Below are 26,861 nucleotides of genomic sequence, written 5' to 3' on the forward strand. Positions count from 1 at the left end.
AGTCTTATGATTACGATAGTAAACGAATATTATATTAACTAGATGGTGCATACGTTCGTTCTTCCGTTCTATTCAAAATAGAAAACGTTTAGAATTAAAAACCAAATTAAAGTTTGACCTGGATTACGTGGTACACTGAACCTGAAAATACGATCATGTAAAAAGGGACAGTGTGTTTTATGCCATACTTTCTTGTTGCAATGTTTTAATTAATACACGTACATGTATATACTAGTATATGTATCTTCCATATTCATGTTTGTCTCTGTTGACGTGACGTCCACCAACAGTGGCATCAACCCAGTGGTGTAAATAGTTATCAAAGGTACCAGACTTATGATTCAATAAGCCAGACGCGCGTTTCGTCTACATAAGACTCATCAGTGACGCTCAGTTCAGAATAGTTAGAAAGGCAGACAAGTACAAAGATATATGTCTTTTTGTAGATAAGATTCTTTTTTTAACAAATAATAAATAGAATAAAAATGTTAATTTTGAAGCAGAATTAATAAAATCTCCCTTTTTATACTTAGTGTAAAGAAATATTTTGCCAGAAATGCAGTAATACTGAGATATGGAGTTATTTTTTCTTAATGAAAAGTCTTAAAATTGGCAAACAATCATTTTAAATTCTTCACAAACTGATTTTAACTTGCGTATCTGAAAATTAAACTTCGTTTTATGGTAAAAGATATAAGCATATTAACTTACCTCTTATAAGACATTTTACAAAGAAAAATGGATCTTTTTATTGATGCGTAAATAATTTTTTAAATCTTGATCGTTGAGACAATTTTTGAAATAGTCAATTTCATGAAAGTTTCAACTGTTACAATCTACAGATTTTGACTCTGACCGTGAAGTTAATCCAAGATTAATTGCCCTTAGCTTTTCTCCATATAGTTCTCTGTACAGAGATTTGAATGTTAACAGTAATTATCCAATGACCACAATTGGTTCAATGAATGGAATGTATCAGGAAATTTGCGGTATTCGATAAGTTTCCGATGATCATGTAATGTAAGGTGGTATGCATTGTTTAAAATTTAGTATTGAAAAAACAAAGACAAATATCTTAATAATTTAAAAGTGAAGACCATCCTGTTCGCATTACATTATTTAGGTAAAATGACTCTTAAAAGTCTATTCAAAGAACATATCCACATATCTTTTTGTAAATTGAATGCAATTGAAATATCTCAAGTTACGTTTAATCATTTGCGAACTGTATAATCATCTGTAAAATATGCTACAAGGAATAACATACTGACCTGTGTAAGGTCATTATTTTCCATGATAAAAACGCAAACCATAATTTACTTCAAAATTATATATAGTTTTTTGTTGCCGATTTGGTAATTTATTTTTTAAAGTTCAATCTTTAATAGGTGTAAAAAAAAAATCGTCATTGCCCGCATTTTAATTTTAGAAACAAATGATGTAAAGTTTTGTTAATTTATCGCTACAATACGGGAACATTATCATATATGTGAGATCAATTTGAATATAAAACTTTCCATAACACTATTTAAAAAAGACAGATTTAACATATTCGTGTGTGAGATTTTGAAAATCTTATTGTTGCACACTGAATAGAAAATTATTCTGTGATCTACATGTACTGGTATTTGATTTCGTGTAATATGTACGTGTATCACGATTTTGTGCTCCCTTCGTGCCAGTTCTTAACTTGTTTACATGTATGTATACCTTTTACTTTATCAATTGATCAACTAATAAAATATTCGTATACTCTATTGAATAACAAGCACGCACTTCACAAGGGGGTTGGTTAGGGGTATAGAATTAAATCCTGATTATCTGTTAAATATGTATTGCTATTCTAAAGACAATTATTCTGAAAAATTCATTCTATTCTATAAAAATTGTTGAAAAATTGTCACTTTTCCGCGATAAAAATGTCATTACAAATAGAAAAAAAACATGAACCCCCCTTTCCATATAAAACTAAGTATGTACAATAAATTTATTACAAAGTGACTTGTATTTTTCATTCACCGTTATTGGATGGTTACAATTTATTTGTGTCTTACTTCATGCAGTTACAGTAATTATATATATTTAGTATATTTTTTTTAAGGTTTATATCTAGATCAATTAGTGAGATTAATTTCCTAAATTATGAAATGAGCCGTATGGCGTATTAAAACCTGAACGCATTAGAAAGGAATGTCTTACTTAATAGGGAGGTCGGTAAAATAGGATGCAAAATTTTGCAAATCTTTATAAAAAAGAATTGACGGTATGTAAGACGGATAATAAATATTTCAAGGTTTTTCTTGTCACCTTCGGTATGTTCTTCGACAAAAACAACCTTCAAATATGCATTATCTATAACATAAACAACAGAGCATAATGTAAGTTCTGTATAACAAACAGACATTAACTTATATCTGAAAATCCATCCCTGTTATCTGAAAAACAATACTAGAATACGACCATGCCCCTTTTATGAAATTTAACAACGAAGAAGGGGCAATTTTACACAAACATTTACCCTTTGGGTATATCAAAACTGTTTACAAAATCAACGTTTAACGCAGGATAAAATTTGGATTTTATCGATGAAAAACTCATCATAGATGCCAAGATTGGAATTGTGTATTAGCTCGAAATATTTATAAAATCTATATTTATCTTAAAAACATTTTCTTATTAAAATGTTTGAAAATTTCAATAACTTCCAGATTGTGTATGCTTATTCAAGATAAATTGGCCTCACCTCATGTAAAACTTCATGCTGCTAAATATTTGGCTTTTTGTGGTGATTTTTTTTCTGTGAGTATTCATTGTTGATTTGAATGATAACAAATTATCCGTTTGAATGGTTGCGGTTCTCTGACAGGTTTCCAATAACAATAAAATTCAAGTAGGTCCGCATTGCTTTTATTTTTCTTTAAAAACTGTTGTAAACTTATTGTTAACAAATGTGTAAATAATGTATAAGGAACGACCAACCGTTTCGAGTTTGATTATTCAGATAAAAATACAGATTAAAGTCTAATTCACATAAATTTAAGAGATTGAGTACTATCTCTAAATTATTTGTGAATTATATAACCATTATCGAAAGCACAGATGTGTTTGGAACAGAGAGCATCTCAAAATTATTTTGAAATGAAATCTGAATAAAAAAAAATGGCAATGTTTCTGATAATTTTTTTCAAACACTTTATGCATCACTGTGTAAAACAATTTTCATATACATTGATTAAATTAAAAACTTCGATTCATTTGCAATTAGAGATCATTTACTCTTGTTTAATAATGAAATTTAATGGACGTATATATTTTCATATTTTACCATTCGTCAATGCTATAGTTATTACCTTGAATTCAGAGAAAAAAACGTATACCAATTGCAGCATTTATCCTTTAAAGGCATTGGTATTATGTTTTTTATGTAATGAAATTGTATTTACGATTGCGTACTTGTTGAAAAATTAAGAATATCATCATATCAATTTTAAACTCCCTTCAGTATAAGTTCGATCTTTGGTAGCAAGTTGAGACACTGAGGTCGTGTCAATGAAGATGTACTAGGACCAAGACGTGTCTAAGAAGGGTCTAAGGACACGCGTGATTCCTACGTTAGATTAACGAAAGTCTTTTGAGATAAGATATGTCAAACAATTGTCCTAAAAGTAGGGTATTTACATTGGTGTCTTAGGATGTCCTAAGTCGAAATAAAACCACAAATATTGCATAAACAGAATTATTAAAATACTTATAAATACAATATTATGCCAATACACTATTATACTGTTATTAGAATTCAAATAATTAAACAAAATATTTTTCAATATTAGTCAAAGATTAAATTATTTCACATTATTTTAAATTTGTAACATAAATTGGATGTTTTCCTTTGATGTTTTAATGAAATAATTTGCTTAAAAAGTGTGTCGAGGGAAAACCATGGTATAATATATGCAAATGTATGTTGTACCATACTTGCTAATTAAATATGCAGCTCAACTAGAATCCAAAGGAATAAAGGCGGAGCTTAGCTATGGTACAACATATTCATGTTCATGTTATTCCATGGCTGAAGCTCCACCCCATTTTTTGCAAGATATCCGCCTCTGAAATATTTTGGAAACAGAAAAAAAAGTGAAAGGTCATGAACATTTATTTGTTTCATTTGTAACACAAAGCAATGAGTCAATTGTAACACAACACATCGCAAGAAACATGTTTTAAACTCAAAACAAAAATTGCTTTTCACTAGCTCCCGTAAGTTGAAAAAAGATTCGAAAAGTTCCTTCTTTCAGTTTTGAAAAAAATAATAAAAAAATTGTTCCATTGCGAAAATTCCAATTAACTTTCTTTTAACAAATGTTTAAGTGAAAGAAAAATTGCAGTTGTTAAAATTTACAGTTCCACTTGTGTTAGTATCATTCAAACATTTTAGGCGCGTTGAAATGTCACGACAATTTGCGGAATTTTCAGTGTTGACTGGTTCCAGTTTTGTACACTTGAAAGGTGGCTCCTCAACTTCCAATTCATTATGGGTAACAGAAACTGTATCAATACTTGGTGGATTTAACACAGAAGACACTTTTTGCTCTATTTCATCGGTTTTTGATTTGTATGCCCTTACAGCTGACGACCTGTGTCCAGTACGATCCATTATTGTTTGTTCATCTAATCCTGCTTTGTACAATGCTGTTGCGCACGTCCTCTTTCCAGAATGATTTGTGTAATTTCCAGTTAAGCCCGCTTTTTGACACATCTCTTTCATTAACCCTTCTAGTTTATTTACACCAAGCGGCTGCTTTCCATACCGGATTGTATTTCCGAACATAGCCAAAGGTTTTCGATAAAAGCATCCATCATTACCAAGCATGTTGAGATATGTCTCAAAAATGTTGTACATACACCTAGGTCCTGAAAATGAATTATAAAACTAAAAATAATACAAATATTGTATATATGGCGATTTTAATAAATAATCAGTTACCGTAGGTAAACTTAGTACATGTATAACGGAGGTGTACCTCGATTTGCACAATTTCGAAAAGTGATAAAAATATACATCTTCAGCAGTTACATTGTTAGACCGAATAATCTGTCTCTTGTGTGGGTACATTTGTCATTTCATATTTTCTTTTCATCATTTGGCTATTTATTATTATTATTTTTTTTTGTGTCCAAATGGTGGATTAAACCTGGTTCTATAGCGCTAACCCTCTCACTTTAATGACACTCTCATCAATTTCCGATATTTTTACATACCTCTATCTCTTTTACAACATGTTTTTGGACAGCTGAATTCTGGTGGAAGAAGAAAAGCTGCATCATGATGTCTTTTGCCTTCGTGTGGACACAAAAAAAAAATAATAATAAATAGCCAAATGATGAAAAGAAAATATGAAATGACAAATGTACCCACACAAGAGACAGATTATTCGGTCTATTACATTGTCTTTTATTTATGAGTATTTTGCAATTTGAGAGTTAAACTATAAAACCAGGTTTAATCCACCATTTTCTACATACAAAAATTCTTGTATCAAGTCTTGAATATGACAGAAGTGTTCGATTCGGTTGATTTTGTCACTTTAAATACGGTAACGGGCTTTGCGCTTTACATTTTCAATTTTAAAACTTACGGTGGATGGGAGATAACTCTTGTAAAGAATGCAGTTTTTCGTCAGTCGTGATAGACAGAGCAAACACAAAAAATCGTAAAAAACATGAATTTGTTAGTGATCAAATAGATGGAACTTCACTGTACACTTCTCACGCTCCCTAATTACTATTTTACTGTTTAGTGTTTGGTAATATAAGCCTTAAAAATATGATTCATCAATGAATAATTAAATAATTAAATAAAGTTTCAAATTCATTAAATAACGAGTTAAAGCAGTTTGCCAAGAAATTCTTAATTGTACATGTTTTAGCATTTTTAATGAAAGGAACAACATGCAAAATAATTATATTTACAGTACGATATCTTGATTATTAACAATAAAACAAAACTTACCGTCATTAGAATAATGTTTTATATCCTTGTTGCTAATTTTCATATGAGCCAGACCACCGTTGAAAGTTTTGTTGTTACGGCCAATAAATCTAATGTATTTCCCCTTTCCGTCTTCTCCAAGTTCAAACTGAGAACATTGCAAATTCCTATGTTCATCCCTACCCCTCAAGCCAAACATTTTACAGGCATAATAAAAAACAGTATACTGAAGTGTTGTTGAATTTGATTGTCCAAAAACACCAGATGACCACAACATTTCCTCATCTTCCTCCGATATTGCGTTTAGTCATTTTTGTTTAGTCCCCAGTCCTTTCGCCAGCAAATATTTCATTCTTGCATCAAGCACTTTGCGAAATTGTGCAAATGTGCCGTCTTTTTCATCAAAGAAGTTAACATGAAATAATTTGTTGTCCTTGCAATGTCTCATTAAACCACAGACGATGTAATACAACGACTTCGGAGGATATTCGTCTCCCGTTTTTTTTCGAGCCTCCAAAACAAATCTCTGTAGCCAATAATCCATCGTATTAACATCCATTGTTAACAAATCTGTTATTTCAACACCGTTTTGTCTTCTAGCTGCCCGCCATTCATTAAACACCTTTATAGCCCACTTTGTGTTCTTTTGTGTATTCGGGTTGGTTTGCGAAGTTATTAGTTTATCGATCTCGTCAGCAGAAACACATGTAGAAAAACGATTAATCCCTGTGTTCATGGGGTTTTCGACTCCGCTGGTATTTGGTTCCCGGGCCAAATAACCAAGTTCAAATGTTCCCAAGTCAAAATTTTCTTCGCCCTCAACATCGTATACGTTCATTGCTTGTGAAATTGTCAAATTGACATCCATTATATTTGCTGCCTGAGAAATAGCCAGATCGTCAAAATAGTCGGCCTCAATCTCTTGAGAACAGACTGCCAACTTGATATCATCTTCAATTTCGGTCGCGACTTCAGATAATTGAATATCTTCCTCTATTTCGGCCGCAATTTGTGATAAATGAACATCGTCTTCCATTTCAGCTGCCATTATAATGAGTTCGCTTTCCTCAAAATCCAATAAATCGGGAAGTTCTGCCATTTTTTTCTCTTTCTGCAAATTGTGCGGCGGGCTTTCTAAATGAAACACGCAGATTATACACGAGGCGCAAAAGTGATTTGCGCGAGCTTACTTTTCATTGGATAAAACTGTAACGTGACCAATTTCCAATATTAGTTCAAGGTCTTCAAAGCTGTCAATCATTTTATTTATATTACAAATTTTATATACCATGTGTTTTACTCATTAACATATTTAAACAAACTCATCCTTCGGATTCGTTTGTTTAGATATGTTAACTCGTAAGAACCATGGTATATATAGTACATGTAACCTGATACGCATAAGATATTCCGAAGGCATTTGCTGAAGTGCTTTAATAAATAATGTTTTGAATGGGCATCAATCGTAGCTCTCCAGAAAGTACAAGTGACAGTGTCATATAATTAGATAATTCGTGCCGCCTTTTTATAAAGATTAAAATAATATCATCATTAACAAAATGTTTGCACCTAACCTAATAATTTGAATGTGGGAAACATTTGAATTTCGGATTCGGACAAAATTGGACTTCTTTTTTTTTTTTTTTAACTAAGACTGATTCAATACATGTAATGAAATCGAGCAAACATAATGACAAAACTAGTTTATATTTCTAAAATGATAGCACAAATATCGCACAAATTGTTGTGACTATTCAGTTTTGTTGTCGTATGAAATTCATTTATTTTTTCTAATATTATAATGATATAGGGTTATTGCATGAATATTCCCCAATATTCATGCAATAGCCCTTTTATTGTGTAGCAATATAATATTTGAAAATAGAAATTGGTTTAAACTAAGATTTTGTCGTTGATGATTTATTGCACTAGTGTACTATTGGAATGTATTGCACGCTCAATTTTGGTTACTTTCTGCTATGCAATAATAACGTATATATTGCTACTACCTTAAACATTTTCTTTCAATGTAATTTGCCAATGCCTGCTAGTGATATAGGACATGAACTACATAGTCCATTCTGATACCGAGGCCCCTAATCCATGGTCTAAACAATATTACAAAATAAATGTTCGATATGGCGTAAAATGTGTCTGACATATGATAGATAATTGATCTTTCTCCATATTATGGTTTTAATCTTTTTAATATAAATAGAGGTGCAGTGTATGTAAAGTGCGGATCCTAAAATATCATTTTCACTGTATATGCCAGACATTTTTTATGTAGAATGATAAATAAACAGACGACTTTTTTTTATTTTTGAAGAAAATGAAGAAAATTAGTTAAAAAGTATATGTTAAGAAACACATAATACTAATAAAACAAAGTAAGAGATGCGAACGGGTTTTTTTTCGCGCCTAAATCCAAATAGCTGTGAAATATATACCAAAGTAGGTGAATATTTAGGACATTTCACGAACAGATCGTGCAGGTGTTTCATAACTAACAGGTAAGATGTTGTTGCAGAAAAAAATATTCATTTCAACACAATTATTAAAGTTGTATAACGTAGAATAGGTTTTGTCATTCAGTTTCTTCGTATTGAACTGAATTCCACTATAATGCTTTCTTTATGCGAGTCATGTTTACCGTCGAATAATGATTCTATTCATTCATTTTCACTGTAGAGCGATTCATTAGTATTGTATATGCGGCGCATTTTCACTGTATGATATATTTATTTTTTTTTATCTATTACAGCGTATTTTTTTAAGCATGTAAAGCAAGACTTTAGTTAGCGTGCTTGCTTTGGTTTTTTTTTTTGTACAATCATTATGATAACACCCAATTTAATTCAAATATAATAATTATATAAATACAGGTTAAACTATGCCGATACATATTGTTTTAAGATGTCAATCTTATTTACAAAGTTTGTATTAACAATTATGCAAACTAAGCAATCAAGTCAACAAAAGTTTTGCTTTACATGCATTAGGAAATTAGCTGTAAAGCCTTAATTTAGCCGACTTGCTCAAACAATAGATAAAGTAAGAGACGGATTTGATAAAATTTAACTTACGGAGGAAAGTTTGGTTTTAAAACACTCTAAATAAATTCAATAGAAATAACATTTATTTCAAATGTATTCCATTTTTTAAATTTCTTATGAATGGTATAGGGATCTTTATCCTTGTTTTTTTTTTATCCATTTCCATATCCTTGTTTTTTTATCCATTTCTATGACATTTCACCACTAATTACGTACATCTTGATAAAGATTGAATCGTTGGTTTTCCCGTTTAAAAGGTTTTACACTGGGGCCCTTTATAACTTGCTGTTCTTCTCCATATTGAAGACCGTATTTTGACGTATAAAGGTATACTTTTATAAATTGTGACTCGTTTTGAGAGTTGTCTCATTGTCACATATGACATCTTATCTATCTGTGGCTCAACCCGAAACGAAACGGGATAAAAAGGGATAAATAACACACTTTTTTAATATATTTATAATGGGCTTAATATGAGTCAGAAAAGAGTAGAATAGTGGGTCGCGTTGGGGTATAAGCGTGACGCGGAATTGCCGATTTTTGTGTAAGCGTGACACGTGATAGTCAAATGATTGTGTCGTGAAAACGAGAAATAAAGTATAGCGGGACACGGAAAATTTGAAAAAATGAGAACTGCATAGTATAAGCGGGATACGGGAATCTGATAAAGCAGTAAGCGGGATCAGGGAGCAGACCCCCCCCCCAATGAGACCCCAGAATAAGATATTTTTTTTATCTTTATCCTATTGTTACAGTCATGCCTTCAATAACAAATGTATCCCATGCATGCATTTTTCTAGACAAAAGACCTTGTGGATATTTGGGGTTCTTTGACATGCTGAATTTGATATTGTATCCAGTTTGGGGATTTTTACCAAGTTACCGAAATAGCCCACATAGAGGCCCAAAGGGTCTAAGATCATCAAACATGAATTGTAGCATGCATGTTGTGTACAATTACCCAAATGTGCATTGTTTGACCTCTGTGGTAGTATCCACTCGCGGATCTAGAAATTTTTGTAAGTAGGGGTCCAATTACTACCTAAGAGGGGGCCCGCTCCAGTGATTTCATATAAAATTAACCAAATGTTTTCCCAAAAAGGGGGCAACCCCCTGTCCCCCTAAATCCTCCTCTGGTATCGAGCTGTTCATTACGGATACATTTTTTTGTATCAAGGGTGCTCTACTTCACGTACCAATGCAAACAAAAAAGTTCGCCCACACCTTACATTTCATGTTTTAATGACTGTGGATAATTTATGTCACATACCGTTTCACCTTATACAGTTAAAATCATGCAAGCAACAATCGAGTCAAGAACATTTGTTCTACCAAAACTGTATTTTTCAGAATATGGAAATTGAAGCAGTTGAGGGTACAACTGGGGAAAGTTAATCTTTTATAAGCTTTTCTGTCACCATTGCGTTTCAAGATGCATATTTCTCTGTTCTCAAGTGTATTTATTGCGTGGAAGATAACGTCCTCAAATGTACTCGTCTGTATTTTACACAGAATGCACTTAAACTCCGCAATGTCAATCTCTGACTTCAAAAAAATACAGAAATATCTTTTAATTTTTTTTTAAATCAAGGAAAAACGTAATTTGAAGAATACAATATGACATTTTGAGAAGCGTTTTTGTTACAAGTTTGAAAAGCTATATATTTGGTAAAGAATGAATGAGGAGTTTGTCTTTCAATTTGAAAATACATTTATCATAAATTATAAAGTCATCAACTAAGTTTTTTCATTTGTTTCAAGTGCATTTATCACATAATTCTACAATAAAAATTCCTCGCATCTTCGAAAATTCCACATCAGAAATGACTGCACTAACAGTGATAATTCATCGCATCTATAGTTAAAATGGATCGCTTTCAAAAATCGATATGCTATATTATGCTGCTTTTATGACACTTATTTGAACTGTAATGCTATGTTTGTACATAATAAAGACATATCACAATGAAAATATGTAAAAACTTTCCTTCAAATCAATTAATTTGGTATTTTCAAAACGTAAACAAATACAGTTTTCCCATGATCCTTTATTCTACAATAGACATACCCGCATATGACAGTGAAAATGAACTAGCTGGATTCCACTTTATATACACTGTAAATGTCTAAAACCTAAATTACAAGTTACGCTCAAATTTTCCTTATCTTGATATTCTATACCCTCACAACCGAATAAAGTTCATGTGCATTAAAGATAAAATATTCAAAGTAGACCGACTTTTTGCAAAATTGATTTGTTGTGGAAAGCATAATAGGAAGTAAGATACACATTAAATCCATCGAAATTTTATTGGAGGATAAATACACGTAAAAGTATTGATTAAAACATGTAATATTCTTTTGGCGTGGCTTGGTACTTATACATCCCGCCTTTTTTTATTGTGCTATGGTAAATTTTTTGTATTCTAATTCTCGTCTTTCATTTTTGCGTATGTGCTTTGTCTATATGTCATTTAAGTTTGGGTTTTTGTGACATATTTGCTTGTTTTCTAGTGATTAAGATTATAACATAATGAAGACCGCTGTACCCAATTTATGACATTTTTACCAACTATGTATGTTTGTTGTGTTCATACAGTGTCAGATAAACTCATCATAGATACCAGGATCAAAATTGTTAAAAAGACCAAATAAAGTACGATGTTGAATAGCATTGAGGACCGAAAATTCCTAAAAGTTTTGCCAAATACAAGCTAAGGTAATCTATTCCTGATGTAGAAAAGCCTTAGTATATCAAAAATTCAAAGTTTTGTTAACAGTTAATTTATAAGTATGAACAAATCAGTGATAACTCAAGTCAACACAGAAGTGCTGACTACTGAGCTTAGAGATTTAGCTAGCATTAAAACCAGGTACAATCCGGTAATTTAATATAGTCCTTGTAATGTATTTTCTTAACATTATCGTATAGTGGACGAATTGGCTAACCATAAAACTCACCATTTTGTCTTAAAATGCCAAGTGTCTAGTCAGAAACAGTGCAGTTGTTATCAAATAGTCTGTTTCTATGAATGCTGGCGTCTGTTTTTGTAAAATTAATGTTACTGTTGTTCTGTTGTTTTACTCTTAGAATTGATGTGTTTCCAATTTATTTAGTTTATGAGCCTCATTAGTTTCACTTAAATCGATTTATGACTATTGAACAGCAGTCTACTACTGTTGCCTTTATTAATTCATCATTTTTTCACATAAGTAAATGACTGTTCCAAGTCAGGAATGTGACCGTTGTTTTACATTCGTTTGATGTATTTGAGTTTTTTAATTTTGCCATTTAATAAGAGACTACCCAGTTTGAATTTTCATTGGAGTTTGGTACTTTTGTTATTTTACTTTATCTATATTCTTGATATTAGATGGTCTAAAATAGATATCATAGGTACCAGGATTATAATTTAGTAAAGTTTTACTAGTTTTGTAAAAGGAAATTTATAAAAATGACCACATTATTGATATTCATGTCAACACCGAAGTGTTGACAACTGGGATGGTGATACCCTCGGGGACAATACGTCCACCAGCAGTGGCATCCACCCAGTGGTGTAAAACTTATTATATATAGATTGAAACATACACGAACTCTGAGTTATTCTATTTACAAATTCAAGACTACCAGAATAAATACTATGTGTTCATATTCATTTTAAAGAATTGATGATTCTACTATTATAGTAATTGTTAGCAAAGGTACCAGGATAATAATTTAGTTCGCCAGACACGCGTATCGTCTACATAAGACTCATCAGTGACAATCAGATCAAAATAGTCATAAAGCCAAAATAAGCACAAAGTTGCAGAGCATTGAGGACCAAGTTTGTAATGTATCAAATACAAGAAAATTCACATCTTGTGAATTGTTACTAATATTCTTATTTTTAATTTTTTAAATTACAACCTAAGGCAAACAAACACTATTATGACCTGATTATAATCGTGAATACTTACGCTTATGCATGAATGACAAGCAAATTTTACCAATAAAATCAATGACGTGAAATTTTTTTTTTATTTTTAATAGAAAAACTGAGCGTTGTTCTAATTAATGAAATTCAAAAACAACAGGAATGCATTCATTGGTGGGGGGATATACATTTTAAGGACTTTAATTATCGATATACACATCTACTTCTAACAAATTGGTATCATATGATATTACGAGGGATGGGGATTAGCGCAAGAACTTGAGAAGCAACAAATATATATATATCTATTTTTGATTTTTCAAAAAGAATAAACAAAGTAGAGTAATTAACTTGAAACTAAGCACTTATATTCATTTTTCTCTTATAATATTACGTTCCCCCTTTTCGTTTATGTTGACTCTGTTCTTTGTATGATTGCACACATGTTAAAAAAGAAATTCAAGCTTTGGGCTAAGATTGAATCATTGATAGAAACTCGTTGTTTTTTCAACGATACCAATAAAACAAGCAAATTAACAAAATAGATACAAAGGTCAATATTTTTCAAAATAAGGAATTATAACTTATTAACTTCCCTGTAAGAAGAGAATCAAGAAAGGAATCAAAAACCTTGTTATATCGTAACAACACCAAAATATTTTATCTCAAGTTTGTGACCATCTAAATATTTAGCTAAATTTTAGTACGGTTCTTTTTTGTTTTTTGTTTCTTTTTTTTTGTAAAGCTTGCTTCTAATACATGTATACACCTATGTATTTGATTTTAAGCTGCTAAGTCTGTCCGAATATCTATCTACAAATGTGATAATGCTACAACAAGGGATGATATTCCGGTTTTATCCATAATACAACTAGCAACTATATTTTGACTGTTCTGTTTATGACCGTTTCTTTTTATATGTTTTAATAACTTGTCGGTTTTTGTTTGCAAGCGTACACGTTGAAGGTTAATCCAGAAACACTTAAAACTGGTTCCCTTTCCCTGACATAGCTGTACCAGATAAGAGGCCCTATACAAGGGTGTCTCAAATACCCGTGTTTTGAAGGATCGAGAACCAACCAAGAAACAATTAATACATTTATACAAACTATCTAGTGATTTTGAAATAAGTAATTAGAATATAAAATATGGTGCGGTTTTATATATATTATTTGTAACAAAATTCATTAAAATATGGTACTTTTATACAAACAACGGAATGTTAAAGAGTTTGTTTGCCGGAAATAATTAGACATTGATTACCTGATTGGTGGTCATATTGTATAAATTAAGGAAGTTCGCTGCTCAGTTTCAAAATAAATTGCTTTCCTTAACACTAGTATATATTGATAGGGGATTAATTGAGGAATCAAAAAAGCAAAAAAGTATAGGGGTCAATGTTCTCTCTTGATTTTTCATAGCTTTTTCATTGACCAGTTAAAGTTCTCAAAAACTATTAAAAAATAAATAAGACTTTATAAGACTTTTACAAATGGATTATAATTATACTTGTAAAAGTTTTATAAAAAAGAAAAATGGGAGTCAATGGGCAAATTTTGTTAGGGCATTCAAATGGATAAAACCAGAGGATTTCAATAATATGACAAAAATTCCAAAATATGACAAACAAACCTCTACTTTTTTTTCTATTTATGTAAATATATTAATTTGTATATATCGATCTGAATGTCTTTCCATAGTACAGATGTAAATAAGTTCGAGACAGAAGTTACGTTTGTCGAAATTCCAGAATTGTGTGATTGGTGACACAGAAAGATATCATATCTATAACTTATTTTATTAAACAAAGTTTATATCTTCTTTGCATATTTATGATAGCTATTACTTTGAGCCTGGTGTTTTATATGATTTTTTTTTCAACAATGGCCACAAAAGCAGGTAAGGAATTTTGCAAGTCAAAAATACAAAATATATAATAATGAAATGTGTAAGGATACTGTACGAACAATTTATAAAACTGTTTTACTTGTCTATGTTAATCACATATATTCTTTCCAATTGAACTTTAATGTTTTGTGGATTTATAAAAGTCAGAATGTCCTGTTGTCCATCAAAATGAATTTATCTTGATGGTTTCTCATTCAGAGATCTTTATTGTTTAATCAGAGTGTTTTGGTTTTTTAAATTTAATTTGACATTAATTTAAGGCTTTCTTTTGGGATTTAGCGTTTCTGGCAAAGATAAAACCACCGAACGATCAGATACACGAAACTTGAGAATGGAAGTGGGGAATGTGTCAGAAACACAACAACCCGATCAAAGAGCAGAAAGCATTCTCAATTTTATGCAATAAGGAATAATTAAAAAAAAAATATCCCAATGATCCATAACTACAAGTTTAAAGGGTGCTGTGAAAGTAATTGTACTTTACTCAAGAAGATATAACAATGAATATAGTGTACTGAAAAGCATACAAGTACGTTCAAGATGTAATACTTTAATAAAAAAAAAATCGAATACTTATACATCTGTTTACATGGAATACATTTCAAACTCCTATTAAATTATAGTTTATAGTTTATCTTTTGAATGATTTTCTTCTTCTTCTGTCATTTAGCATTCTGATTCTATTCCACTAAACATTGCTAAAGACGCGGTTTATCTTAAAGAATCATCGTTTTCTCGAACTATATTTATCAAAATATTTTAGCATTCGTTGTTTTCGATTTTTTAACAAACACCAAAATCAATGATAAATTCCTACAATGCCCTTCCTTTTAAGGATCACGAAATACAAAATCAGTTTTGCTAATAGTAACTCACGCTAACCCTGAGTCCAGCTTTACGGGACTAAATTCATGTCAAGACATTATTTGGTTATATAACTGTATTTATTTAAGCAGGTGAATGTAGCACCTTGTGACCCGTTTTGCGTTATATCAACCTAACGATCCAATTGTTATAGATAACGATTAAATAACGTCAATAAGAAAATTTACGAATGTTTGTTTAGTCTATCTTTATATAATAAATTATTAAATTAAATATATATTTTGTCCATGACGATCCCGGAATTTGATAGTAACCCAATTCAAATCATGTTTAAACATTCAATTGTGTTGATAATCAAAACAAATAATAAGATTTTACGAAAACATTCTTTATTTCAATGACCGGCCATAAAAGTGTTAAGAGTAAATTTAAAATAAATTGTGCATAGATTATTGTAATAGCTGCCACTGGGTGTAATTTGTGATAAAACGCGGCAGATAGAGGGTGCATCAATTATTCTAAAAGCTGCTACAGAACAAGTGAACAAAGTCAAACTATCAAATCTTCGATCGTACGTCTGTTTAAATTATGTTGCAAACACTATATTTAAAATAAGTAATATCTGAATATCGATCAGCACACTTCACACGAGTCATTATATATTGTAAAAATAAAATCCCTCTCACACTTTCAAATCTACGATCTGAATCAGGACTTGAACACTAGTACATGTTCGTGTGAGATGGTGTAAGACTTTTCTTGTTGTCATTTTCTAATCGCTTTCTGTCTTCGTTTTCGTTTTGTTTTTAATCAAACTTGAAAATGAATTTTCTATAATTTTTATGTTTTTTACGAAACTATGCAAAGAGTTTCCTATCCGCAGTTTCGAAACCCCGAAATCGCTTTTTTTAAGGAGCTAATGCAATACAGTTTTTGAGTCATGGGGTTGTATTTTACCGTGATTGAGAACAGAAGTATTGCAGTCCGTTAAACGCTCAATACCTTACTAACACGTCATTTGCACACTTTTGACGGTTGTCCCTAGACATCGGAAAGTTCGTGGGGACCTGATTTCGGAAACTAAAAGGCAACTCAATGACTTTGAATTCCCTTTTTGTCACGGGTGTTCGAATTGATCACAAACGCCTTCAGTCTGTTCATTGTTTATGGAGGCAAGTCGTCTGTACAGCCAACGATGGCTAACAATCCGTTCAAGACATTTTCCAAGTGTTTTCCAAACCTGGGAAGATCAACCGATTTGTTGATCACGCAACCTCTTTCTATGAGATCTTCCGGGCAGACATGTTTTATGATCCTCTCTGTCATTTTTGGGTCAGAGTTATCTTCCTGTTACGTATCCTCCAATTTGTAGTCCTAATCCATTTTCTCGTTACAAGTCGTAACTATAATAGGAGTATCGAGTCATCTGACTGGCAGTTTGGAAGACATAAGGTCGCAATCACACATTGCGTCTAACTGTAAAAGCATTTATCTATTTGTCATCAATTTCAACAAGTCTGGCACAATAAGATACGTTAGTAAGGACATTTATCGTACTAGCCTTTTCATTGCTTTTTTTTTTTTACCTTCAATAGAAGTCTCATTACCACAATGTGAATGTGAGTGGCCTTTACTGTCTCACAGTCTGTCTTCAACTATTTCCGGGCCATATACACAAAGTTCCTCTTTTCATGTTGCAATATGACAACAAAATTATTTAGGGCAATCGTTATCTAAATGGCTAAATGCAATAGCCAATATCGTGGCCAATATCATTACATTTATAGCAATAGCCAAGAGAGTGACCAATAGCATTACATATATGACGAGATCGAAGATAGTATAGGACGTCATTATGTTTACGCGTGTTATTGAACTTCCACATAAAAAAAACTAATGGAAATGTCTTTATTGAATAACATGTATTACACACTTTTGATTCCGAAACACAATACATGCAGTCCTTTTCCGTAACATTTAATCTTTATCGAACCAATCTTTTTTGTAAAAGAGGGACGAAAGATAACAGAGGGATAGTCAGACTCATAGATTGAAAATAAACTGACAACGCAATGGCTAAAAATAAAAAGATAAACAGACAAATAATGGTACAGAAGACACAACATAGAAAACTAAAGACTAAGCAACACGAACCACACCAAAAACTGAGGATGATGTCAGGTGTTCCGAAGGGTAAACAGATCCTGCTCCATATGTGGCACCCGTCGACAATTTGAAAACCTATAACTGGTTAAGTTGCATCGAATGTAACCTCTTTGAAATCTTTGCTGTAAAATTGGCTGGTTATCATCGACAATTTCAGTAATGGGAATTCAATCTCAAAGCAGGACATATAAAAAAAGTCGAATTACTATATACTGTAAGTTTCAAAATATATTCTCTTAAACAGCAAAGGTATGATTATCTTGAAATTATTGGCATCAAGCACAACCAAAATAGTTTTTTTTATATAAAAAAAGATGCATTTGATTGCAACTGAATCAACTCTCCATCAGAGACTAAATAACATAAAAGCTTACTATATGTCAATGTTCGGCTTCTAACAAACGAGCAAAGTTAATACAGCGTTGTAACCTATAAAAAAAAAACGAAATGACAAATGTAAATCAATTAAAACGATAAAACCTACGACCTGGTTTACGTACAAAACAATGAACAAAGAACAAATATGATAGGTAGAAAACCAACCAGAAGCACTGAATTACAGCCTCCTGACTTGAGACAGGCATATATATATAAGGTGGCGGGTATAAAAATTGCTGAAGACGCAAACTCTCCATTAGCATGTGACACTGGGGCAACAAAACAACAAAAGAGCAAACCATACAAACAATAAACAAAACACAATATAAGAAATAACAATAAACAACTCCTGACCCATGTTTATATACGTCAAACCCTTCCCTCGACCAGTTAAATTAGGTATGACTCATCAGACCGATAAAATGCACAGAAAACAACTAACACAAACGCAAACGAATCAAAGTGCATATCTGAAAGTACCCAGTAGTTCAAATTTACATGTACAGATCATATGTATTGTCTGAAAAGCTACTGAAAATTACTAAAAGCAAATTGTTTCACAAGTGCTGAATGGACCGTTGTCAATAAACCAGAAAACTGATTGAATTACTGAAAATTACTAAGCAATGTATTGTTCTGACCTGTCAGAAGATTTAAAGATCAGAATAACCGTTTTAAACTAAATGTTTACCAGTGTATACAGTGTATAGATACAAAATAAAATATGACTGCTAACAATATGTTTTTAACTCAACTTTCAATTATTGGAAACTACTGTAATGCACGTTGGTTCCTACAATCCCCTTCCCTTTCGTGAATGTGACCTACCGAATTAGACTATTTGCCGGATTTGTTATCACATAAGCAACACGACGGGGGCCACATGCAGTATCTGCTTACCCTTCCGGAGCACCTGAGATCACCCCTAGTTTTTGGTGGTGTTCGTGTTGTTTATTCTTTAGTTTTCTATGTTGTGTCATGTGTACTATTGTTTGTCTGTTTGTCTTTTTCATTTTTATCCATGGCGTTGTCAGTTTATTTTCGATTTATGAGTTCGACTGTCCCTTTGGTATCTTTCGTCCCTCTTTGGTAAAGAGAAGGTAGAATGATGATATTACTTTTCCCAAGATAAAGAAGCCTTTAATCTGAATACACTGTGCAAAATGATATCTCAACAGTTAAAGTTCATGGCAAATCAAAAGAGCATTGCTGATAAATAGATTAATATGATTGAAGCCTTTCTTGTGAATAAAATGGCAATGATTCTAATGTAAACCGCATACGAAATTATTGAAAATGACAAAATACAAACTTTATGTGCCGTATTTGTATAACAATATCTTGCAAATAATGTTCACACAAACGCAAACTGTGATTAAACATGTTAAAAGCAGACACGCCAATATAATTTAAATTTTCCATAACATCTTCGCCCCTATTTAACCTATAAATGTATACCTCAATTTGTTGAAATTTTGAATTTAAACCAATATTTTCTCTCTTTGAACAACTTTTACATTCAACGCGTATTTTATTTCAGTGTTCCGTATGTTTTGTTTACCTTTCGTCGTATATCCCTTTACTTTGGTGTTGTCTATTTTTCTTCAATTTATGATATTCTATTGTCCCTTTTTGTATATTCTGTCTTTTTTTCTAAAACTCCATTTTCAACGAAAGGAACCTCATACTAAAATTTTAAAATCTGGTTGCAACAGACCCTATAACTAATGACTACATACATTACTAATTTGTATTTTTGTTTTAATCTTTTAAAAAAAACTTCCATGCAATTTTCCAAATACAGACCGATATTTTGTTAAACCTGAATAACCCAATTGATTATCTTGCTGCATAAAATTCATTGGATAATGTATTTGTATAACGAGGACAAAAATAGATCATGGAATAAAGAAAAATGTAGGGTCTAAACATGTAGGAGATGAAAAGCGCGAATTTGGTTTTAATTTTGATAAATATTGACTGACGTTCGAATGAAATTAATCTTGATACCTTGAACTTTGTTCTATTTTTTTATTATTTCAACGTTGCTCCTGAGTTTTTCCACTTTCCTGTATTTACAACCATACATTTGGTTTTTTTTAACTTCAAAATGTTTTTTTCTCTTAAATAGGTTTTATACATCATAATATCTGTTGTTGAGTGAAATTTACGGCATAGTTTCAATGTTTTGGAAATACATCGTTGAAGACGATAGCGAGGGGTTCTAGTAACGTTAGTCGCCACTCTTACTTATACTTTTTCTCCTACAAATTATCTAAATCAATATGAAACAATGGATATTAACATTGTTCCTCTGCTCTCTCTATCATGGTATTATTAATCTATGTTTATGCAACGTTACCTTTTTAAATTAGTTACTGTTGTGTTTTTGTTTTAGGCTTCCCCGCAATAATAAAAGAGTTAATTACCATGCTTCCTGATGGTACTACCATCCGAGGATATTTAGAGAGTGCTTCAATGTCCTTCGCCGATATTCGTTCAAGTAGACTAAAGATGGAAATAGAAAATTTTGCGTCGACTACGTTAGAAATCAGGAAATCTTATAAAGATGAGTTTAACTCTAATATGTCATCTGGTATCAAATTAGTGCGAGGTGCATTTGTGATATTGTCCTCTTTAAAAGGTGCAAGCCTATTCGCAATGGGTGCTTATTGTATTCTAAGTATTGGTATGGCCGTTTTTAATTTGAAAGAGGAAAACAACATAGAATGTGTTGTTAGGGGCATACTCGAGGAAAAACTAGACCAAGATATGGTCAACGAATGTGAAGGAGCAAAGCTAGTCTTTGTCAATTCAACGAAATTTTTATGCGGCATCGGAGTTAGGAAACTAGCCCCGCATGAAACTTCGTCTCTTTCAGCACACGTTTCTATAGAAGCAGGAGTTAATCTTCTCGGAAAATTGTCTTCCATAATAAAAGATTTGCAAATTAAGACTTGTCAAAACTATCTTGATAGGAGAAAAAAGTCACAATTTGATAGGCTGATGAAATATGTTCATATGTATTGTTGCTTGGCAATATTACGCAAAGGCGTTTTGCTACATTTGTATGCACTTTTGCATTTATCTGACAACTCCCCTGGAATCGCAAATGGAGTAAAGGCAGTTTTAGATGAACAAAATGCACAAGACATGTCGGTGCTGGAATTCTTAACCAAACCAAATAAAGAAAATGTTATTTTGAGTTTCCTTTTTGATCCAATTCAACACGAAATAGTAGAGAAGTTTTTAGGTCTTCGTGAGATGAAAGTTAAAGAACTACAACATTTGACGGATGGGCAATTTGCTATCAGACCTTTAGCTCACCCAAAAAAACGTTTGTTCATGGCAAATACTGTTAAATCGTGGATCCGAATAGACGAAAGGCCAGAAACTTCTCAGACAATATTCAAATTTCATGCAAAAAATGATTACACTTTCATAATATCCTCATTAAGGTGGCCCGATTATTTCATCCGAATGGAAATGGGCGGATTATGGGTGGCAGGAAAAAAAGGTAGTCCCGATGATCAAGCCGGTTTCAGAATAGTCCAAATAGAAGAGGAATGCAAAGGAGAAATATTGTATTTATTAGCTCCCAATGCTATGAAAACTAAACTTCTCTATGCCGCATCGTTAGGCCGCGTTTGCGGTGAAAGTTGTAAACCAAACGAAAATCACTTTTGGATGATTCAAAAAGGTAGAGTATATTATATACGTTATATACATTTTTTCTTGTATCTTGTACGAAAAAGCAACAATAGTGTTGTTCAAAATTAAGATTTGTTTTTCGAAACAAAGCCATACGCATTTCTTACTGGTGCACTTTTACGATTTCCCCTTGCGCACGATTTTATGTAGCCGTTTGTTTACCTTGACGGGCATCCTTAAGGTACCAATATATTTCATTAAGTATGTCGAAGTGAGAGACACAACAGGGGCTATGTAAGTACTTCACATGTGTCTTATACTTATACTTTTTATACGTTGCAGTATTCCTATTATATTTCATACTTAACCCGCTTTTTATTAGTGTGTGCCTATTTAAAAAACTTGATCCTTTCATTTTGACAATATACTAAAAGGTAAAATAACAAAAATACAGAACTCCAAGGATATTTAAAAATTGAAAGTCCCTTATCAAATGACAAAACCAAGTATTACGTATAAACAATACAATTATATAGAAACATAGGGTCTTTTCCGTGGCTTTGAATTTAGAAACTTTGAATTTAGAAACTGAGGTCAATGTGAATCTAATTATAAACCGTAATGGACCATGTGATAACCGGAGTAGCTATTTTTGCATTTTCTTCGTGTAAATGTACATAACCACCAAATACCATTGGGATAGCTGTGATGTGATCTTTCCTACAAAACTGGAACTATTACAAACCGGGAGTATTATATTATCTCTCTTATTTTAAGAATCAGTACATATAAGCCATGTCTTTTGTTAGCATTGTATAGTACGATCATAGTACTTGTAACAATAACTATAATATATTTTATCTTAATATACTAGTATACGATAGATAGTTAGCTAACGTGCAATCAATTCCATCATGTTTGAGCTTTTTATTTTGCCATTTGATTATGGACTTTCCCTTTCGAATTTTCCACGGAGTTAAGTATTTTTGTGATTTTACTTTTTAATCAAATTCAAACAAATCAAAACAACATCTAACAAAAACACAATCTGATTTTTACGTCTCTAACAACGAAAAAACGCAAGTTACATATCTGAGGGCACTCGCGGTTATTGACGGCTAGTTCAAAGCCAATAACAATTAATAAAAATAAAAGGCATGTATCTTAAACTAAAATATCAATCAATGTACATTCAACATCCAATCGACATAGCGAAAAGACGTCATTAACAGAGAAAAACACGACCTTGTGCAATGCCTTGGATATCGACAGATTGTAGTGCCATGAAAGTGGATATGTGTATAACAATTATATTCAGTATGGTGTTGATTTACTGATAACAAAATCAATATTTATACTAGAAAAAAAAATGGGTAAGGGTTCCATGGAACCCAGTGTCTCGTCTACTTTTGCTGTTTATCGCAGGCTCAACAAAAACAAGGAAACAATTCAATAAAAATATCCCTCTTGATACTGTCTTTTGATTGTAAGAAGCTTCTGTCCAAGTTTGGTAAAAATCCAGGATAGTTTATGAATCAAATAAATGTTTTGAAAACTTTAACTGCAGACTGTGTGTAATGTTAGCTGGAAAAAAACTAAGTCCATTTATAAGTAAAATACAGATACACAGGTACCAAATTTTAACAAAATTTCCTTCTAGATACTAGCTTTTGATCATAAACAAGCTTCTGTCCAAGTTTGGTACAAATCCAAAATAGTACAAGAAAGTTATTAAAATTTTAAAAAGTTCAACCACAGAGTGATTGTGTTGTTTCCTGGCAGAAACTCTAAGTCCATTTAAAAGTAAAATACGGAAAAAAATGGATTTATTTGTTTACAAAATTTACTTCTGGATAATATCTAATGATCATAAACAAGCTTCTGTACAAGTTTGGCACAAACCCAGGATAGTTTAAGTAAGTCATTAAAATTTTAAAACTTAACCAGAGTGAATGTAATGTTTCCCGGCAGAAAAACTAAGTCCATTTATATGTAAAATACGGATTAAATGGAATTTATTTTTACAAAATTTACTTAATCTTATGATCATAAACAAGCTTCTGTCCAAGTCTGGTAGAAATCCATTATACTTTAAGAACGTTATTAAAATTTCAAAAAACTTTAACCACAGAGTGAATTTGTGGACTCCTCCGATGACGCAGACGCCGACGGAATGTAGGATCGCTATGTCTCGCTTTTTCGACTAAAGTCGAAGGCTCGACAAAAATATTCAAAGATCTAATTACAGTGTTGATTTGTTGAAAAGATCACGAAACTTGTTCTTGTTTTTGTTTTAGGCGTGTCTAATGTTATAACAGAGATGATATCCTTGCTTCCTGGAGATGAGTCTATCCGAGAACGTTTTAAAAAGGCTTCAATGGATTTAGATGACTTAACTTGCAGCGAACTAAAGAAAGAAGTAGAAAATTTTGCATCGTCTGCGTTAGATATTAAAGAAATAAATCCCTTTAGTTTTAAGGAAAATATGTTAATTGGCATCAAATTAATGAGGAGTGCATTAAATATATGTTCCTTAGTAAACGACACACACCTAGTAGCATCGTCTGCTTACTTAATTCTAAGTATTGGTGTCACCGCTTTTAATATAAATGTAGAATCAAACATTGATTTTGTTGTTCAAGAAATACTCGATAAACAACAAGACGACGACCTGACCAACGCTTGCAAAAACGCACAGGTGGATTTTGGAAATGCTTCTAATTTTTTATGCGGTATAGGATTTCGAAAAATGGTCGATCATGATATCTCTTCTCTAGAATCACATGTACCTATAGACGCAGGAGTTGATCTTCTCGGCAACTTGGTGTTGATTATACAGGACAGACAAAACAAGACTTGTCAAAGTTTTATAGACAGATCAAAATGTTCACAATTTGATAGACTAATGAAATATGTAAATATGTATTGTTGCTTGGTCACAATACGCAAAGGCGTTTTGCTACATTTGTATGCACTTTTGCATATATCCGACAGTATCCCTCAACTGGAAAACAGGGTCAAAGCTGTTTTGGATGAACAACATGCACAAGACAAATCCTTGTTGGAATTTTTTATCAAACCAAATAAGGAAAATGTTATCCTGAATTTCCTCATGGATCCAAATCAACACGAAATAGTGGAGAAGTTTTTAGATCTTCGTGAGGTGAAGGTTAATGAATTAAAACATTTGACGGAAGGCGAATTTATCATCAGACCATTAGCTTATCCTACAAAACGTTTGTACATGGCAGACGTTTTTGGTAAATGGATCCGAATATCTGAAAATGCAGAAACATCTCAGACAAAATTCACATTCCATTCAAAAGACTATAACACTTTTACTATATCCTCTATAAAGTGGCCCGAATATTTTATTCGAATGGAAATGGGTGGAGTATGGGTCGCTGGGAAAAAGGGGTGTCCTGATGGCCAAGCAGACTTCAAAATAGTTCAAATTGACGAGGTAAATCAAGGAGAACCTTGCTATTTATTAGCACCCACAGTAATGAAAACAAAACTTCTTTATGCCGCTTCAAAAGGACGCGTTTGCGGTGAAAGTTGCATACCAAACACTAACCATTTTTGGATGATCGAAAAATGTTGAATGCATATGTTGTTTGCTCTAGAACTTGTTTTCACTCAAGTCTTAGTATCAATAAATGTTTTACTGTTACGCTTTCATTAAGATTGTAGGATTGCAAAATGAAGAGCTTCAAAAGCCAATTTTCATGAAATCAAGGATTTTTTCAGCAGTTTTTTCGACTAAATCTACAAAGTCAGTACCGTTAATGTTTTTACAAGTGTTCTACAAACATACTTATATTACTTAGTCCGTCAAGTGCTTTACAGAACCCCTTTCCAAACCAAACCTTAGCTGTATTTGTCAATTTTTAGAAAAAAACTTTTCGTCCTCAATGCTCTTCAACTTCGTCCTATATTTGACCTTTTTAATTTTTGATTCAAGCATCAGTGATGAGTCTTTTGTAGACGAAACGTGCGTCTGGCGTAAATACAAAATTTTATCCTGGTACCTATGATGAGTTTATTGCGAAACAATAAAATCAATTTCATTGACATATGGAAAGGATTTTTTTGTCAAAGATATCACATTGATTACGGTTTTTCTAATTGGATTTACCGGTATCTCCCAAAATCCTCATTTTCTGATACTCTTTTTGTCTATTACTGTAGGAGTGTCGACAAAAATTGTGCATTTAAACTGTGGTTCAGTCGATTTCGATACATCTAATTTTCAAATTAGTCGTCGTTAAAACTTTTCTGTATAGATTACCGGTATTTCTCATAATTGTTTCTTAAGAAGTTAAAAGTTGCCGTTCAACTTGTCCTAGTCCTCCGTAGACTGCGCCAAGTTGTCTTTAAGGTTGTCAGAGTTGTTTTGGTCCAACTTGTCTTTTATAGTCCGAGTTGTCATGTATTTAAGGTACTTTATGGTCACATAGCTCAACTGTTCCGGTTTTTATACATTCTTGGCTTAATGTCAGGTCATTAAAGCTTGCATATTTTGGCGTTAATATTGATTCACTTATAGGGTCTTTGCATCGGAACTAAACGCATTTATTCAAAAACCAGTTGTTGGCATGACACGGGTTATGTTATTCTCATATATGTTATGATGGTATGATACTAAACCCCTAACGGGAAGGATTGTGCCTGATGTTCATATGATGAAATCATAATCTTTCAGTCAGTTTAATCGAAGTCTGGAGCTGGCATGTCAGTTAACTGCTAGTAGTCTGTTGTTATTTATGTATTATTGTCATTTTGTTTATTTTCTTTGGTTACATCTTCTGACATTAGACTCGGACTTCTCTTGAACTGAATTTTAATGTGCGTATTGTTATGCGTTTACTTTTCTACATTGGCTAGAGATATAGGGGGAGGGTTGAGATCTCACAAACATGTTTAACCCCGCCGCATTTTTGCGCCTGTCCCAAGTCAGGCCTTTGT

General features: G+C 32.2%; 1 protein-coding gene and 1 pseudogene across 1 annotated transcript; one reads left to right on the top strand and one right to left on the bottom strand.

Annotated features, from left to right (window-relative positions):
* Positions 1-4,149: 4,149 nt before the first annotated feature.
* On the bottom strand, positions 4,150-7,257 carry LOC139523837 (uncharacterized protein KIAA1958-like; annotated as a pseudogene).
* Positions 7,258-17,770: 10,513 nt separating this feature from the next.
* Positions 17,771-25,497, top strand: LOC139525138 (uncharacterized). The gene is made up of 3 exons (XM_071320322.1): positions 17,771-17,891; positions 20,641-21,942; positions 24,191-25,497. Exons 1-3 carry the CDS (start codon positions 17,771-17,773, stop codon positions 25,495-25,497), a joined length of 2,730 nt encoding a protein of 909 aa, XP_071176423.1.
* Positions 25,498-26,861: the final 1,364 nt, after the last annotated feature.

The sequence above is a fragment of the Mytilus edulis genome, chromosome 5, assembly GCF_963676685.1.
Source record: "Mytilus edulis chromosome 5, xbMytEdul2.2, whole genome shotgun sequence".
Taxonomy (NCBI): domain Eukaryota; kingdom Metazoa; phylum Mollusca; class Bivalvia; order Mytilida; family Mytilidae; genus Mytilus; species Mytilus edulis.